General features: G+C 37.5%; 1 protein-coding gene across 1 annotated transcript in view; it reads right to left on the bottom strand.

The window, feature by feature from the left end:
* Positions 1 to 9,439: 9,439 nt before the first annotated feature.
* LOC127617667 (bone morphogenetic protein 5-like) overlaps positions 9,440 to 18,007 on the bottom strand; it is a 56,538-nt gene continuing 47,970 nt past the window's right edge. Inside the window, exons 5-7 of the mRNA XM_052089692.1 lie at positions 15,117 to 15,193; positions 14,900 to 15,010; positions 9,440 to 10,389 (exon numbers count right to left, since the gene is read on the bottom strand). Coding sequence (XP_051945652.1) covers positions 10,240 to 10,389; positions 14,900 to 15,010; positions 15,117 to 15,193 — 338 coding nt within the window. The 3' untranslated portion in view covers positions 9,440 to 10,239. The remainder of the gene's footprint in view (positions 10,390 to 14,899; positions 15,011 to 15,116; positions 15,194 to 18,007) is intronic.

Here is an 18,007-nt window from a genome sequence, read left to right as displayed (position 1 = left end):
CAGCCAGTGTTGCATGTGAGCGAATGTTCAGTGTTGGAAAATACATTTTCCAGACAAAACTTAACCATATCTCAGACAGTTATTTTTAGAAACTTCTCCTGTGTCAGATTAAAAGGCTTCTTCTGCTCCAGTTTTAAGAGAACAACTTGTTGTACAATGAGTTTGTTTTTGCAATGATTTGTGAACATCATGTTACATTTTTGTTGTTGCAATATTGCACTTTGAGTTTGACATACAGTCTCAGTTTGATATACTATATAGTCTGAGAACTGTGAGTATCTTTGGATAGTTTACAAAATAAAACAGACTCTTTGAAATCAAAATTTCAATCATAGTATTGCATTACCTTGTTTTAAATCCCAAAGTGTCTACTCAAAACAAACCTCAAGAACTATTGTTCAGTTATTTGTATTCTGATATTATTATAAAAACATGTTGCCTCATTAATTAGCTTCAATGTGGCTAGCTACTTTTATATAGTAACTTGTAGTGTAGCTAACTACTTTTTCAAATGTGTAGCTTAAATTTACCTTAACTTCTTTAAATTATGAGATGTTCTGGCTTGTCAAACTACACTTTCAAAGTAGCTTCCTCAACACTTTTTTAAACCAACTGAATCTTATTTATTTAACCTGCAGGACTTCCTCCCAGTAATGCATTACATTGATCTACTCTTGAGGTCATGAATGCATTCATTACTTTTTCGGCATCAGAAACAGAGAACATGTGTCGTAACTTAACAAAAATTATGAGGTGGAAGAAATTTTCAAGGGAGTGATTGCAATCAAATAACACCTTTTACACTTCTGGTAAAGACAACATAACCCGATATCCATCTGTAATAACATTATATTTTAGCATCTTGTTTTTTTGGTCCATCGACGTAACAGTGAAAACTACAACATGGTTTCTGATAATGTCTCCCAGGGGAAATATAATGTGTGTGTGTATATATATATATATATATATATATATATATATACATAAGGAGAAAAGCAGAGGGCCTAAAATGGATCCATACTTAACTTTAGCTTGATCTGACAATTCCTCGTTTATACAGACAGAGTGGTAGCGGTCGGATAAATAGGACCTAAACCAAGCCAATGCCAGTTCAAAAATGCAGACATAATTCTCAAGCCAGTCCAAGAGAATGCCGTGATCTATGGTGTCGAAGGCAGCACTAGTGTGTACAAAATGTGACCCAGATGGTTGAGTTGCTTGCAGTAGTCTGATTGAGCTGTTAGAGAGAGCCACAGCCCACCCAACAAAGCCAAATAGGAAAAAAAGCTCATGTGGAAAGACGAAGATAGTAAACTTGAAAACATTTTGATTAGATCATGTTTCAGCAGTGTTGTAGGCTGACTGAAAGTGGATACTTTCAAAATAAACTATGAGGCCAGGAGAAAGAAAAGAAAAAGTGTTCTAGCTTACGATGAGGTAATGTAATGGCAGAAGAATTGTACAAATAAATACGACAACTCTGATACCTTTACAAATACCAAGCTAATATGACTAACCTTTTATTTATTTATGCCAATAATTAGTTTATTTGAACGTATTATTTGCAAACAGAAAAAGAAAAGGCATGTTTGACCATGTAGAATCACATAGCACAACAAAAACAAACTTTTTTTTACATTCTGGAAATATGTCAACTAATGAGACATAAAATCATTGCAATGTTCGGAATGGAATACTAGCTTCAGCTTACTGAATATTGCTCTGTACATCCTGTATAGTGCCCGACAGCATGCCAATTCCACAATAAAGTTTCCAAACAAAAGTTGGAAATTGTTGTCTCATGATCTCAGTACATCTGTAACTCATTTGTCATCCAGTTATTTTGCATTTTTTATGAAATTTTGAAGAAGAAGAAAAGAGACATTAAAAGTTGTTGGTTCATCAACATGGTCACACAGGAGGTCAGCATGTTGTTTCTGATTATTCCGTTACCCTAGAATCGGCCACATTATGCTGACTCGCCGACAGGCACCATCTCCTATCAGACATTTTTGCATCGGCTCCGGTGTGTTTACCTTCCCTTGTGGTACGACCAGCACGTCCGCAGTAGGGGAGACCCCAGTTTGGATACTGTGTTGTGACCAGGAAATAATCGTGTTCTCACAATCAGTGACAAATGCAATTCAGAGGTTGCATTTTCCCCTCTAACATTACAGTTTTACTCCACTGAGGCTTATGTTTGGTTTGGGGGATGCAATTTATAAAATATGTATCACTGTATTATAGCCTGTACAGCTGAAAATAACTCGCTTCAAATCTTGCTTTTGGCACACCTCCGTGGACATTACACCCAGAAAATGGACAGGGGTGTAAAGTAAAGACTTACAAATACTCACGTTACTGTATTTAACTACTTTTCCCCAAGAATTGGGGAAATTTTACTTTTTTGTACTTTTTAAGTAGTTTAAAAATGTTATACTTTTACTTGAGTATTTTTTATAATTGTATAAGTTTTGTAACTGTACTTTTACTGCACTATTTTCCCACCATCTACGTTCACTATTTCCTTGTCCTGATTTGATTTGTATCTATCAGCCTGATTGGCTAGGGAGAGTCTTGTGACTCCCGTCCAGTCAAATCACACATAAAAATCTTGAACAGCAGCTGCAGATCTGGTGCTGTTATGGACGTGGAGGATACCTCAAGCACAGTTTAGAGCTGAACATAACTGGCCGCACCTGGAAGGGATTGTCGCAGTGAAAAAGGCCAATTGCTTGACTGTGTCATGTCAGTTTAACTTGCTCAAGCCAGATATCAGCATTAATCCTGCCTCTAATTTGAAGAAACATATCGAGGTAAATTTGATATTTCTGATTACTAGATTCTGTGTGTTTATAATGTAGCCTGTAATTTAACTATCTATCACTGAGATTATTGGTTGATGTGAGAGATTAATACAATGTTATCAATAGGGCTGGGCAATAAGATGATCTAGATGTTTATCTCAAAAAAGAGAGATGTCCTTGATCAAACTTTTGTGTAGTTTTCTAGGTTTTGCCAATGTTTTACATCTAAAACAGGGGTGTTCATTACATCAATTGCGATAGCAAGAGCACCACTGGTTGTTTGATCTAGAAGAAATATAAAAGATTAACTTTTTATTTCCTGACATCTGCAGCTGCATGCTGTTTGATTGACATGCTGCTAAATTTAGACCCTACACATAAACTTATTTTAATGTAATTGTTTCATACATTACGATTTAAAATGGTGATCAGTGTATTGAAATTAACTTTTACATTTTTTTCATTTTTGTTATCATGTCTCCCTTTTATTTTTTGGAAGCAGATTCATGTAGCGTTTATCATAGATAAGTAATATATTTCAAAAGTTGGCATACAGTGTTCATTATAATAGGGAATATGTTTTGCAACTCAGTACTCAATACACAATACTCATGAGTACTTTTAAATAAGCTACTCTTTTACTCTTACTTAAGTAGTTTTTAGGACAGCTACTTTTACTCTACTCACACTACATTTTTTAAGAAGTAACAGCACTTCTACTTGAGTAGGATTTTTCAGTACTCTTTCCACCCCTGAAAATGGAATTCACATGTGCACATATGACCACAAACACTTACCAATTTTGCCACTGGGGGCAATGTTTTGGTAAGCAAAGACCAATTTTAGACCGAGATTAATCTGGTTCATTCTAGTTTATTCATCACACAGGAAATCAAGTTTGTGTCTAGAATAGAAGCCCTAGGGTAAAGAGGGTTAAACTTAACCCTGCCTCTTAACTAACTAACGAGACTTTCCCAGTGTCACAGTTCCCTTTATGACACAACCAGAAATGGATGCTCGACTTGAAGACATTGCATTGTGGGATACATTATCCCACAATGCAATATCCTCAAGTCTTGTCGTATATGCATACTAATTTTTTAGAGCATCCAACGAAACATATAGACATTTCAGCAAATGTGCTCAATAGACATAATAAATTCTGCAGGGAGCAATAGTAAGAGTAGTATGGTATTATGTTATTTTGAACAAAACCCATGTGCTTCCCATTTGTACAGATTATGTTCCATCAGGGTGTAGTGTCCTAAATATTTACCTAACAGGATAAAACACACTCATCCTAATGTGGGTTCACTGCGTGTGTTTGCATGTGTACAGGATAACAGAACTGCATTTTTATGTGTTGGTGTTCCATCCAACCATAGCTTGTGATTTGCTTTCAAGCATGCCATTGTTTATTGTAATGTAACACAAGGAAAACGATTGACAATCAGACCCCTTGACTACACAAAACAACGAGCATATGATGTTCATTTAAGTGAAGTAAAAAAAAGACAGAGCATGAATCAAAAGGTATGAGACACAGACTTGTGGCGTGGTGGGTGTCCCCTGGTTTAATGCTCCGAATAAACTGTTTCAATTAACATGTTTAAATGCACAAAAATGTCCTTTAATCAGAATATGGTCATCTATCAATTCAATGAAAATACTTGTTATGCTTGTTCTTGCTATTTATTTAAATGCTGGTTTAGTAATTCTGCACAGAAATCAAAGTGAAATCAACTCATTCATTTATGTCCCTGACTACAACAAAATGATCACATGGAAAGTCAGCATCAGTGTGCGGACAGAAGTCACACAAGCAGCACGGGAGACCTGGATTTGGATCCCGTATTGAAACCAGAAAGAAAGTGTTTGTATAATCAGTTACAAGTGTGATTCTGAGGTTGCATTTTTCCCTCTAACATTACATTTTTACTTCACTGATGGTTAGGTTTAGGGTTTGGTTTGGAGTCACATTTTATAAAATATATATTCCTCCTCACTGTACAACATCCAGAACAGCTGAACGCAACTCACTTTACAGCTCTCTTTTGGCCTCCTCCATGGACATTTCACCCAGAAAATGTTAATATGTACCCATACGTCCAACAACACATAACGTTTTGGCCACCGGGGGCAGTGTTTCACATTTTGGTAAGCACAGACCAATTTTAGTTAAAGAAAAGTCAACCTACTGTTTCCGATTTCACTGTGAGATCAGTCTGTTTTAATGTGAAATGCAAAATGTAGGTCATAAGACTCACCTGTATAATGTATATTGTCTGTATATTGATTTATGTATATCTCTTTAAATGTATACAAATATAATTCTTGTTTTAAAAAATGTGCACTTAGAATTTGCATCTGCACAGTTCTACACATCTCCACTCCTTGCGTGTTCATTTACCAAAAAATGTTGGGTTTAATTATGCTTTCTGCTACCTTTAAGAGTACAGTATTCTCACATCTGTTTGAAACATTTTACCATGCACATCTATTCTGCAAATTTCCACAGATTTTACCCCAAAGTCAACACAGAAAATGTAAAAAAAAAGTCTGGAGATGAGATCTTTACTCATAATTTGAACGGCAACCCTTTACCTTAACGTTCCATATGTTGAGGGTGTGTCAAGTGGTTCATTAATGTTTTATAAAACATTTATAACATGCATAAAACGTGTGACTTATGCAATACTAGCCAAATAGTTAGCCAGTTTACTTCATTATGAATACTTATACACTTACACACTTATTCAACATGAGTAACAATGTAAAGTGGACACATATGAAGCATTTTTAAAAGAGTCACCACCATCAGAAACATATATTTTTATATAAAGTTTTATTAATATAAACTAATGTAATGGAGTGGTGGTGGCATAGTGGGCTAAAGCACTAAACTGTTAAGCAGAAGGTTGCTGGTTCAATCCCCACAGCCACCACCATTGTGTCCTTTGCTCCGGGGGGATTGTCCCTGTAATAAGGGCTCTGTAAGTCGCTTTGGATAAAAGCGTCTGCCAAACGCATAAATGTAAATGTAACTCAATACGGACTGTTACAAAATGACATAATCCTTCTTGTTAATGTCTCTAAAACAGTCATGAATTATGAGACTTTATGTTTTGATTGTATGAATAAGTGTTTTTATTAAGCATTTATAACACGATAAAATACTATTTGGCATGAAAGCCTTTTATTCATATTGTTAAAACTGCAAATCAATTATTTATAATGCATTCAAAAATGACTTATTAGTTATTAATGAACCCCTGTATAACTCTTAACAAAAGGGAACATGTAAAGTGTTACCATTGAACATGAGCAGAAAAGAACAGTGGATATTCTGAAAAAGGTGTTCACATGACCAAGAATCAACTCAGTCTTGTTCAGATTTGTAGAAACCAGGAGACTTAATCAGGTTATGGCACTCAGGTTCAGTTGCATGGATGATGCTTTCATAATTGGAATATATGACCAAAATTCCAATATGAATTCAAATTTTTACATGCATGTAAACTCGGTCAATTCTTATGGTAATTTTAGGATGAGCGTGAAGAACAAATGATGGGTCAAGCACCTCAAGAGCTGCACTCGGATCGATTGTGTGCATACGGACACTCTGCAGGTAATGTCACAGTATATTAATCTGTACACACTATGGAAACTGTTTGCTTTGCCATTTCATGTGACAGCGGGACTTAGGGAAAGAAGGTCTGCTCACTGGCACATAATTCCTTAAAATAGGAGCTTTCATACTGGGTCTGGTGATGCGGAAAGGAAGACGTTTAGGAGAATTGGAAGGAATCCATAATATTAAACAGTAGATGTGATTGTGAAGCAGCGGGAGTAATCATGCAGGGCAACAGACCGCAGGAATGCAAATCATCCACGCCATGAAAAAGTTTGCAGGTGGCCTCTGCTATTCATTGGACTTCAACACTCTTTTTAGATCTGGATCGCATAACATCTGGGTACCCTGACCACTGCTTTTAATTAAGTCAAATTTCTAAATGTTCTGGCATTCAACAAAAATATTTTTAAGTCAAGGGGTAGAAAAATCTCGCTACATATCTCATGATCTAACATAGTTGGCCAACATAGTTTTGCATGCAAACAAAAATACCCAAACTGATCTTTTTGTTTTCAGAGAATAAATATCTTATCTCATTAAAACTCTTATAATTTGTTCGAGATGGCAAACTTGAAAGATATCATACAACTTGTGTTGTACAAAAACGTAGGACTTTCATTCCCATAGAAACCAACCAATCAAAAAACTTTTCAAATCGATAAAATACAGGCATCAAACTTTAGCTAGCATCCCATCCAACACTTTATTTAAGAAAGGAAACGTCTTTAAACAAACGACCCCCGATGTTTCTCTATCTTTCATGGTACACAACAGTCATTTTTCAATTAAAGGAATATTTGGGTTTTTATCAAAGTTAAGCTCATTCAGCAGAATTTATGGCATAATATTGATTAAAACAAATCATTTTGACTTTTCCCCCAACAATTGAGGTTACAGTGAGGCACCTGAAAGTGAATGAGGCTAATGTTTAGAGGGTTTAATGGAGTTTACCATTTTATAAAAGCACTTTCATTAATTCTTATGTTAACACGTATATTTATTGAGCTTTAGGCCATTACGTTGTCTCAACAATAAAGATTTAACATTTTTAATTTAAACAGAAAAGATGAGTAGGCAATTTTAGCACATTAAAATCATATTAGAGTGCATATTGTTTATGTATTGTGGCTATAATTTTGAAAAAGTGAGTATTTTAACATTTAACTGCCTCACTGTAACCCAAATTGAGCCTGTCGATTGAGCCTAACTTTTATTGAACCCAGAATATATACATATATATTATATATATATATATATATATATATATATATATATAGACAGGGTTGGGAGGGTTACTTTTGAAATGTATTCCACTACATATTACAGAATACATGCTGTAAAATGTAATTTGTAACATATTTCATTAGATTACTCAAGATCAGTAACGTATTCTAAATACTTTGGATTACTTCTTCAGCACTGGTAGATTTTTTCACTTGTTTTGACTTTAAAAACTCTGTCAGTACAGTAATACTGTTACAATTTATAATGTAACTGTAGTGGAATACAGTTACTTATATTATGTTACATTCATACGAGCAGAAAGAGAAGTTTGGAGCAGAAGAAATAGAAATAAACCTTGTGTAAATTGTTAGCTTTACGCTAAGCTAAAATTCTATTTCTAGTCATTTTACATGCACATGTTCCAGACACGATCATATTTTATTATCAAGAAAATTCACGTTGGATCATAATATCTCTTTTTCTAGGAAGACCTTTGATATTAGGGGAAAATTCATATTCTTACTAATCATTTTTGTATTGTTTTCCTGTAAAAATATCTAAAAATCCTTAAAATAAGATAAATTTGATTTATCTAGTTTTAGAAACAACACTGCATAAGATATTTAGGTTTTCTGAGAATGGGGTAAGGGGTTAGACTTTATGATTAGGTTTGAGTTTGTGTTAGGGGATAAACTTAGGATAAAAATATATTTACATTTCAAATTAGAAAAAACAAAACAAAAAACGTTGTGCCAGCGGGGTAAGAAAAATAAACTTATTTCAAAATATATTCTATGTATTCCAAGTCTAAGATCTTTAATATCTTGTGATTAGTAAATAATTCAACAAGTAAATTATTATTGTTTTAAAGATGTTTAGATATTTTACTGGAAGTTTTTTCAAAAATTTTCAAACCCTCAACCATGTTCACGCAAAAACTGCAACACAGACTGTGCTGACATGAAAATGATTATGTGTGCAAGTTACAGACACAGAAAATTATATTTGAAAATATTTTTACATAACATAAACATGATTCTATAATAAATGAAATATTTATTTTAAATACATACATACATTGATATATTATATATACAGTACTGTGCAAAGGTTCAGGCACATAAGGTGTTTCACAAAAACATTTGTTTTAAGATTGTTATTTATATTTTCAGCTTTAGTGTGTCAAAAGGACAAATACATTTTAGACTCCCAAACATTACTTTTGCAAATAGAACAGAATATAATAGAAGAACAGGGAGTCCTGCAACAGATGTCATGGCACTCACAAAACCCCCCACTGAAGATTGAGCCAGTCTGGGATTACAAGAAGAGACAGAAGCAACTGAGACAGCCTAAATAAATAAAATAACTGTGACGAATTCTCCAAGAAGCTTGGTACATCCTATCTGCCAACAACCAAGAAAAACTGTGTCCGGGTGTATCTAGGAGAATTGGTGCTGTTTTGAAGAAAAAGTGTTCCCACCAAATATTGATTTAGCTCTTTTTCCTTTTACTGGATTTTGTTTGAAGATAATTCATTAATAAAAACTACTTATGTCATTATTTTTTTAAGAAATCCTCACTTTTAAAGTTTTTCACAAGTGCCTAAAACGTTTGTACAGAACTGTGTGTGTGTGTATATATATATATATATATATATATATATATATATATATATATATATATATATATATATATTATAGTAATAATAGTATATAAAGAGTATCTTGGAAGACTATTTGCTAAAAAAAAAAAAAAAAACAGAATTGTGCATATCCACCCAATGATATCCAAAGCAAACCAACATCTATCGGTAATTGTGGGTTGCAACACTTTTTGTGAAAAATATACAAAGTCTTAAGACATACATCAATGCTATTTCAATAACACTGCAAGTATTTTATTAACAAAGAAAAATAATATTATTTGTGTCCAAAAACCTAAAATCCAAGATGGCTGTCTTTTCACATTTAAAATTGTGATTGTAATGTAAAAATAGGGGTTCGTTTTATAAAATAGCAGCAATTATTTGTTGGAGGGTTTGCTTATGAATTTCTGAAATTATAGACATTAGTCAGGATTGATGGCATATACATATTTGTGTGATTGAATACAAGAACTTGAGAGATATGGTCTGTTCAATGGGTTGTACTGTTTAATACCTTTGTTTCGATTGTTGAGCTGATGAAACATTAAAAACTCCAGAAAACATGGGTTGTAATAATTAGACATGATCTTGAACATTTAGACAGAATAAACTGTAATTTTATTCCTTACAGCATTGCTTTCAATGGTGGAAAAAATAAATACGCCATCCACCCTGAATAAGGTCCTCAATTTTGAAGTCACTGGCCTAACACATAAACTCAGGAAAAGAGCAGTCGACCATGGATCTGTGGTAAGAGTGGTAACTTGTAACTGACATCTACATCTCTTATATAAAAAAAGTTAATACAAAGCAAACCCAAATAAATAAGAGGAATTATAATCTAATATATACATAATACTGTACATCAAATGTAAAAAAAAACTATGTTCTTAACTGCAGCAATATATCACAGAAGCTCCATGTCCTCAATGACAGCCACATGATCTCACCACCATATTCCTATACTTCTTCAGAATAACATTTGAGCTGTCATCAAAATACAGCACTGAAATGGCGTTCAGTTTGGTGGGTGCACAACAAGGCTTTGGCACATTATCAGGGAACATTAGATGGACCTGCAAAGGTAAAATAAAGAAAATAAGTCTATGAAGTGGGACAATAATGTTAAAACTTTGTAATTTTACAACAGAGAACAACAGTGATCATCCACTTTTTCAATGTCGTTGGTTTTGGAAGTATGTTTTCTCCATAGGGATCCAATCCAATAGGATCCTATTGGTCTTGGTGCACTAGATCTGCTATGCTTCTGCAGCTGCAGCAGAGTAAGTACGTAGACTTGCTACTGCTTGAACATACAAAAACATACTGAGTTAAGGTCTCGGCCATTTCAGTGCGTGGCAAGAGGGACACAACATCCCCTTCCTTCCATCAGGGAATGGAGGTTACAACCATAACCGAGACGTTCCCCTTCTGTCACTCACTGACGTTGTGTCAATGTAGTGACACTTGTTGTCCCTATTCAAAACACCTTGACTAACTGAACTGTGTTAGGTGGACTGGCGGTGCGAGATGGGCAGACCTCTGCATGCCTTATAGCCAGTGCATCCAGCCATCACGTAACCTCCCCCAACGCTCTTACAGGCGTCAAACGGTCCCCTGCACCTCGAGGCCCCGAAGGACCACAGAGAGGTCCCACGAGGGGATGAGACACAATCTGTGGGTTAACCTCCTAGCACTTCTCAGTAACCTGACAATCCCTAAATACTTACCGTCTACTGCATCGTGATGTGCCGATATTACGACTACATACACCTTCAAGGTGCATGGGGACAGAGAGTGCAGACCGCTTTGTTGGTTGATGTAAGTTACCGTCTCCAACATGTGCTTGCTCTGGATCAATGGCAAAATCCTATGCAGGATGAGCAATACTGCCAGCAACTTGAGGCAGTTGATGTGCCAATGCAGTCGCGGACCAGTCTGAGGACCTGCGGATGCATACCCATTACACACGGCGCCCCAGCCGTGCTTAGAGGCATCCATCATAACCATAACCGTTGAACCTGGGCGGGTGCCTGTCGAACTGAATCGCGTAGCGGAGACAGACAGTCCTGATCAGACACTGCAACAAGTTGGGGAGTGCGAGCCACACCCACAAGCTCCGAACAAGAGGGACCAAGGGGACAATCACATCGGACGTACCGGCGGGTGGGGCCTCACTACGGGACGGAGCCTGAGGTGGCACTCGTGGCCGTGCTGAGTCACAGACATCGAAGCACTTACCTGGCTCTTTGTACCCACCGTAGGAGCGGTCTGGGATGGGGGAGGAGAACCCTCCTCGCGACCTATCATGATCATCCTGTCGTGGGTGGGATTGTGCCACAGCTGGGCATGCTACCACCTCCGAGGCACCGTTCCTACCATAAAGGAATATGCCAGCGGTCGTGATAACGACTGGATGTGGACACCGACTGTGTGACCCAGGAAGTGAGAAACCGCTCTTTTCTTAAATGGGTGTTATTTGTTATTGTACGAAAAGGAAAACAAGGATCCTTCGTCGCCTGGAGGGCGATATTGGCTGCCGAGCGCAGCTCCTGCATCGATCTCAGGTCAGAGATCTTTTCAGAGTAGCAGGAGAGCCGTGGCGTGCAAGACGGAGGCAGCCTGTCCAGCAGCACTTTAGGCATTAGTCACCAGTGACTACGTAAACCTACAGGCCTTAGACAGGAGTCTCGGATGGTTCTGCATGGTGGCGGTGCTCTGTGGGCACAGGTGCATCACAACCGCCTTATCCACCTGGGGAATCACTGAGTACCCACTGGCAGCCCAACCATCGAGGGTAGAGAGAGTGGAGAAGCTCAGAGACCGGATCAGGGCAGTAAAAGGTGCCTGCTGCGATAGTGTAAGCTCATCATGCACCTCTGGGAAGAAAGGTACTGGGGCGGGGCACGGCCATGAGCAGTGCTCTGGGCCCAGGAACCAATCATCAAGCTGCATCCTCAAACCTGTAGGTATAAGGACCACGGCGGGGAGCCGCTGGGGTGGCTTTCCAGGGAAAGTCGTGACTGCAACGTTCCCATAATCTTGCTCTCGCAGTGAGAACATGACCCGTCAACGAACGCTGTCCCCACGTGGGCAGCGCCCAGCACGTGAGGGAGGGTTAGTGGCCATGGAAAGCAGAGAGGTAACGATCACAACCAGGAAATGTACACAAAAGGAAAGGCATCTTTAAAAAAGACACTCTCCGTGAGTGCCACTCTTTTAGAAGGGAAATATACTCTTTTAGAGGAAGAATATTCTTTTAGGCTGCTGAAGCGCAGGGACATTCTCTGCACTCTGCCGGTGCAAGAGGGGGAGAAGCCGCTGTAATGCACCGTAAATCCAACAGCTTTTGTAGAGGTGAATGGATCGGCGGAGGAATTCAGCTCGCTGAAACACAGTGGTTGCATACCAGCTACTTTTATACCCGTATGTCTGGGGGAGTGGCATGCAAATTCCACTTGCCAATTCCCATTGGCCTTTTCTCAAAGATCAGAGGTGTTTGGGGCTCCCAAGGGCGACCTCTAGTGTCACTACATCGACACAATGTTGAGTGAGTGACAGAAGGGGAACAGAAGACATGCTGCAACAAGCATGTATGATATGCTACTGCACAATTAGACATAAATACAATCCCAATAACTGATCTAGACCTTTGGAGCTGGGGAGGTGGAGGGTTTCAAAGAAAACTCTTGTAGTGCACTGCAGTGAAACCGGCTTTCTTGCAAACTGAATAAATTAAAATGTTAGGCAAAGAGAGATTACACAATTTGATTGGCTACCCGATGGCATGTCAAAGGAACTATCAGCTTGCACTATGTGAGCTGACTGGATTTACATATTACATGTAAGTGAATTGATTGGCTAATGAATACAAAATTTTAAGAATTCATGCCTGAACTTAGTCATTTCAGTCATGACAACTTGCAGAATGATTAAGCATGTTAATGCAGTTATGAGATTTTGATAGGATATTGGTCTTGGTGGACTAGATCTGCTACACTGCTGCTGCTACAGAGCAAGTACAAAGACTTGCTACTGCTAAAACATTCAAAGACATACTGAGTTAAACATGTGGACATGTTGCTGCTGCACAATCAGAGATAAATACAATACGCCAAGAAAGTAAGGAACCTTCACAACTAAGTAACAAAAATCATAGCCCCCCCAACAAAAAAAATTGTTTCTTCAGAATCATACACTCACCTAAAGGATTATTAGGAACACCTGTTCAATTTCTCATTAGTGCAATTATCTAATCAACCAATCACATGGCAGTTGCTTCAATGCATTTAGGGGTATGGTCCTGGTCAAGACAATCTCCTGAACTCCAAACTGAATGTCAGGATGGGTAAGAAAGGTGATTTAAGCAATTTTGAGCGTGGCATGGTTGTTGGTGCCAGACGGGCCGGTCTGAGTATTTCACAATCTGCTCAGTTACTGGGATTTTCACGCACAACCATTTCTAGGGTTTACAAAGAATGGTGTGAAAAGGGAAAAACATCCAGTATGTGGCAGTCCTGTGGGCGAAAATGCCTTGTTGATGCTAGAGGTCAGAGGAGAATGGGCCGACTGATTCAAGCTGATAGAAGAGCAACTTTGCCTGAAATAACCACTCGTTACAACCGAGGTATGCAGCAAAGCATTTGTGAAGCCACAACACGCACAACCTTGAGGCGGATGGGCTACAACAGCAGAAGACCCCATCGGGTTCCACTCATCTCCACTACAAATAGGAAAAAGAGGCAACAATTTGCAAGAGCTCACCAAAATTGGACAGTTGAAGACTGGAAAAATGTTACCTGGTCTGATGAGTCTCGATTTCTGTTGAGACATTCAGATGGTAGAGTCAGAATTTGGTGTAAACAGAATGAGAACATGGATCCATCATGCCTTGTTACCACTGTGCAGGCTGGTGGTGGTGTAATGGTGTGGGGGATGTTTTCTTGGCACACTTTAGGCCCCTTAGTGCCAATTGGGCATCGTTTAAATGCCACGGCCTACCTGAGCATTGTTTCTGACCATGTCCATCCCTTTATGGCCACCATGTACCCATCCTCTGATGGCTACATCCAGCAGGATAATGCACCATGTCACAAAGCTCGAATCATTTCAAATTGGTTTCTTGAACATGACAATGAGTTCACTGCACTAAAATGGCCCCCACAGTCACCAGATCTCAACCCAATAGAGCATCTTTGGGATGTGGTGGAACGGGAGCTTCGTGCCCTGGATGTGCATCCCACAAATCTCCATCAACTGCAAGATGCTATCCTATCAATATGGGCCAACATTTCTAAAGAATGCTTTCAGCACCTTGTTGAATCAATGCCACGTAGAATTAAGGCAGTTCTGAAGGCGAAAGGGGGTCAAACACAGTATTAGTATGGTGTTCGTAATAATCCTTTAGGTGAGTGTATATCTTCACTTAACTTTAGAGCTCATGGTAGGTCTGCCTTTTTTAAACTTTTACACACTACCATAAAAAATGTATTTCTCTATGGAGAAATTGTTTTTTGATTTTTACTTCTGGAACCCTTTTGTTGCGCTTTGTGAGAAATATTCTATAATGAATCAATAAACACTCACCAAGGTCTGCACAATGGCATGGTTTGTTGCATTCATATGCGCATTCAGTGGAAATGAACATTCTCCATCGCAATAAAAGGCTGCATAGCCTTCAGGAGCAATAATCCAGTCCTACATTGAGAGAAAGAGAGATGTATGCATAAACAAAGCAACTATCTTGTGCATGAGAACACTCATTTAATTGATTGATTCCTTGCGAGCCACCACATGCGTTTACCTGCCATCCTAAGTCACGGAAGCTAACATAAAGTTCATGCTTCTTGCAGGCTTGCCTCTGCTCACTGGTGTTTTGATCTAGATAACAACAACAAAACAATATTGAGTCTTCAAACACTGCAGTAGTGGTGTTGTTTAGTCTATGAGCATGTGTGGGCTCAATGTGCTGTACTTTATATTTGCAGCTGGCAGGACATCTTTGTAAATACAGTGATTGTACGGCAGCAAAGACCCCCTACATTCACAAAATCAGGTAAGGTCATGAGGTATTATAGAGCTCGATAATCTATCTTTTTTGACAGAACAGTACTGCACCTATTTAAGTGCAATTTAAAGGTCCTGCAAACAATTTTTAATGGAATCCCTGCTGGGCAAATAAAAACTGAACATCTAAACCTGTCTAAGCTGGGGTTTTGTTACTTTTATTCAACTGATCACAATATATAGTCAGTACATTAATAATGTGGAAAATTACAATTAAATTTTAAACTACTTCAAATTGTTCTCATCAAAAAATCCTCCACATGCAGCAATGACAGCTTTGAGATCCTTGACATTCTAGCTGTCAGTTTGTCCAGATACTCATGTGACATTTCACCCCACACTTCCTGTAGCACTTGCCATAGATGTGACTGTCTTGTTGGGCACTTCTCACGCACCTTACAGTCTAGCTGATCCCACAAAAGCTCAATGGGATTAAGATCCATAACACTCTTTTCCAATTATCTGTTGTCCAATGTCTGTTTCTTTGCCCACTCTAACCTTTTATTTTTGTTTTTCTGTTTCAAAAGTGTTTTTTCTTTGCAATTCTTCCCATAATGCCTGCACCCCTGAGTCATCTCTTTACTGTTGTACATGAAACTGGTGTTGAGCGGGTAGAATTCAATGAAGCTGTCAGCGGAGGACATGTGAGGTGTCTATTTCTCAAACTAGAGACTCTGATGTACTTATCATCTTTTTTAGTTGTACATCTGGCCTTCCACATCCCTTTCTGTCCTTGATACAGCCAGTTGTCCTTTCTCTTTGAACACTGTACCAAGTACCAATTTCCTTCCGAAACAGCAAAATCTGTACATTATTCCAAACGTTTGGCCGCCAGTGTATATATTTGAAAATTGGACAAAAAGTCAAAGATATAATACTGATTACTTAATGTCTTTCATGAGGGAATGACTACAATCCCACGAAGCACTACATATTACATAATCAAATTTAACATGATGGAAAAATATAAAACTATTAATTTAATTTGTTGAATATATGCATGTATAAAAAAAAATATTTAAAATTCGATTGCAGAGTATTCAGATATGTACAAATATCCGGAGCTGGGACTAAAACGGTTCAAGAACAAAACATTCTGCTGAACGATGAGAACAAAATGCCTTTAAATTGTTCCAGAATGAATATATTATTTTTAAATGCTGGTAACTCGTTAATAACCAGTTAATTTTGTTCTGAGAATTGTTTTTATGAAACCAAAGACCAAATGGTTTTTCACAATAAATTCGTCATTAAGTTACAGCACTTCATATTACCTGAAAAATTGGGATTCTATATTTTTTGTAAAGCATAGTGTGAGCATGCACTTTGATTATGAAGGAAACCACTATTTTAAATACATTTTCTAAAAAATAAAAATTATTCAGTACACAAAAGGTAACGTTAAGTGTCAACGCAGTGTGTGCATGCTGGAGAGAGAGATATTTGCTATTAATTGATTTTAGGAATGTTTAATATTTATGGGGATATATTTTAATATTAAGAATACATTTTTAAAGAAGACAATATAAGTAAGACATTACATTATATATAGACTACTGTATACTATGCTTATTATGATATCTATCTTGAAAATTCACCTACATGGGTAAAAAAATATCACTTTTATTATTATGTCCCTTATTTTGAGCTTGTTTTTTGTTTTCAAAAACATGTGCCTCGTTCCTCTTGTGAGATCTAGAAACACTGCTACTAGTTTTTCACCCACCCGTTGCACAGAGTACTGTCATTTTTAAAACAACATTATTAACGTTTCTTTTATTTAGTTCTAACTGGTTAAATTTGGAATGCAATCTGAAGAACAGCATAACCGGAATGAAACAATACTGTTTCTCCCTGATCTGGAGACTGACTCGATTGCATCATTCACAGTGTAACATGCGAGTGAGCGGTCACTGCAGAGCTCTTTTTGTCCACTTTGTTTACCATGAGTTTTTGATTCATTTCTCTTCAGGATCATGGGTAGTGTTGTTCTTCACCAGCAATTCTGCTACTAAACACATCTCTTTAAACAGTGAGTGGTGTCCACCATTGTGTCCTTGAGCAAGTCAATTAACTCCAGGTTGCTTCGGGGGGATTGTCCCTGTAATAAGTGCACTGTAAGTCACTTTGGATAAAAGCATCTGCCAAATGCATAAATGTAATGTAAATATGAAGTTGAAGTAATGCAGCTTGATGGCTTTAACAGAAGGAAGAAAATGAATGGGATTTTTACGTCCGAACAGTTGCGCTCTATAGCTTTTTTGCATTGCATTGCAAAAAAATGTTAAACCAATCAGAACACTTTGAGACACTTTTCCTCTCAGTCCTTTTGCCTGTTCGTCATTAGATGATGGGTTTTGGGAGAGGATGGTCTGATTCAATGGCTAAGTCTGAACTGGTCTAGTTTTGATTAGCTATCCTCTTGACTTACAACATGAAGTATGGTCCATATTGCAGCTTATTGTGGCCAAGAACCATCACTTAGACAGGAAGAGACAGTCTAACTGACATGTAACTCGACCAACTGTAAATAATTAGCTATGTTTTTACACGCTATTTAAGAGCGGGTAAGTAGATTATACCACACAAAAAAAAGATTTTTATTAATTTAATTTTACATTAATTAAG

This window comes from Xyrauchen texanus, chromosome 24 (assembly GCF_025860055.1).
Source record: "Xyrauchen texanus isolate HMW12.3.18 chromosome 24, RBS_HiC_50CHRs, whole genome shotgun sequence".
Classification (NCBI taxonomy): Eukaryota; Metazoa; Chordata; class Actinopteri; order Cypriniformes; family Catostomidae; genus Xyrauchen; species Xyrauchen texanus.
The sequence above is the reverse complement of the archived record's forward strand: the minus strand, read 5'-3'. Positions and strand labels throughout refer to the sequence as shown.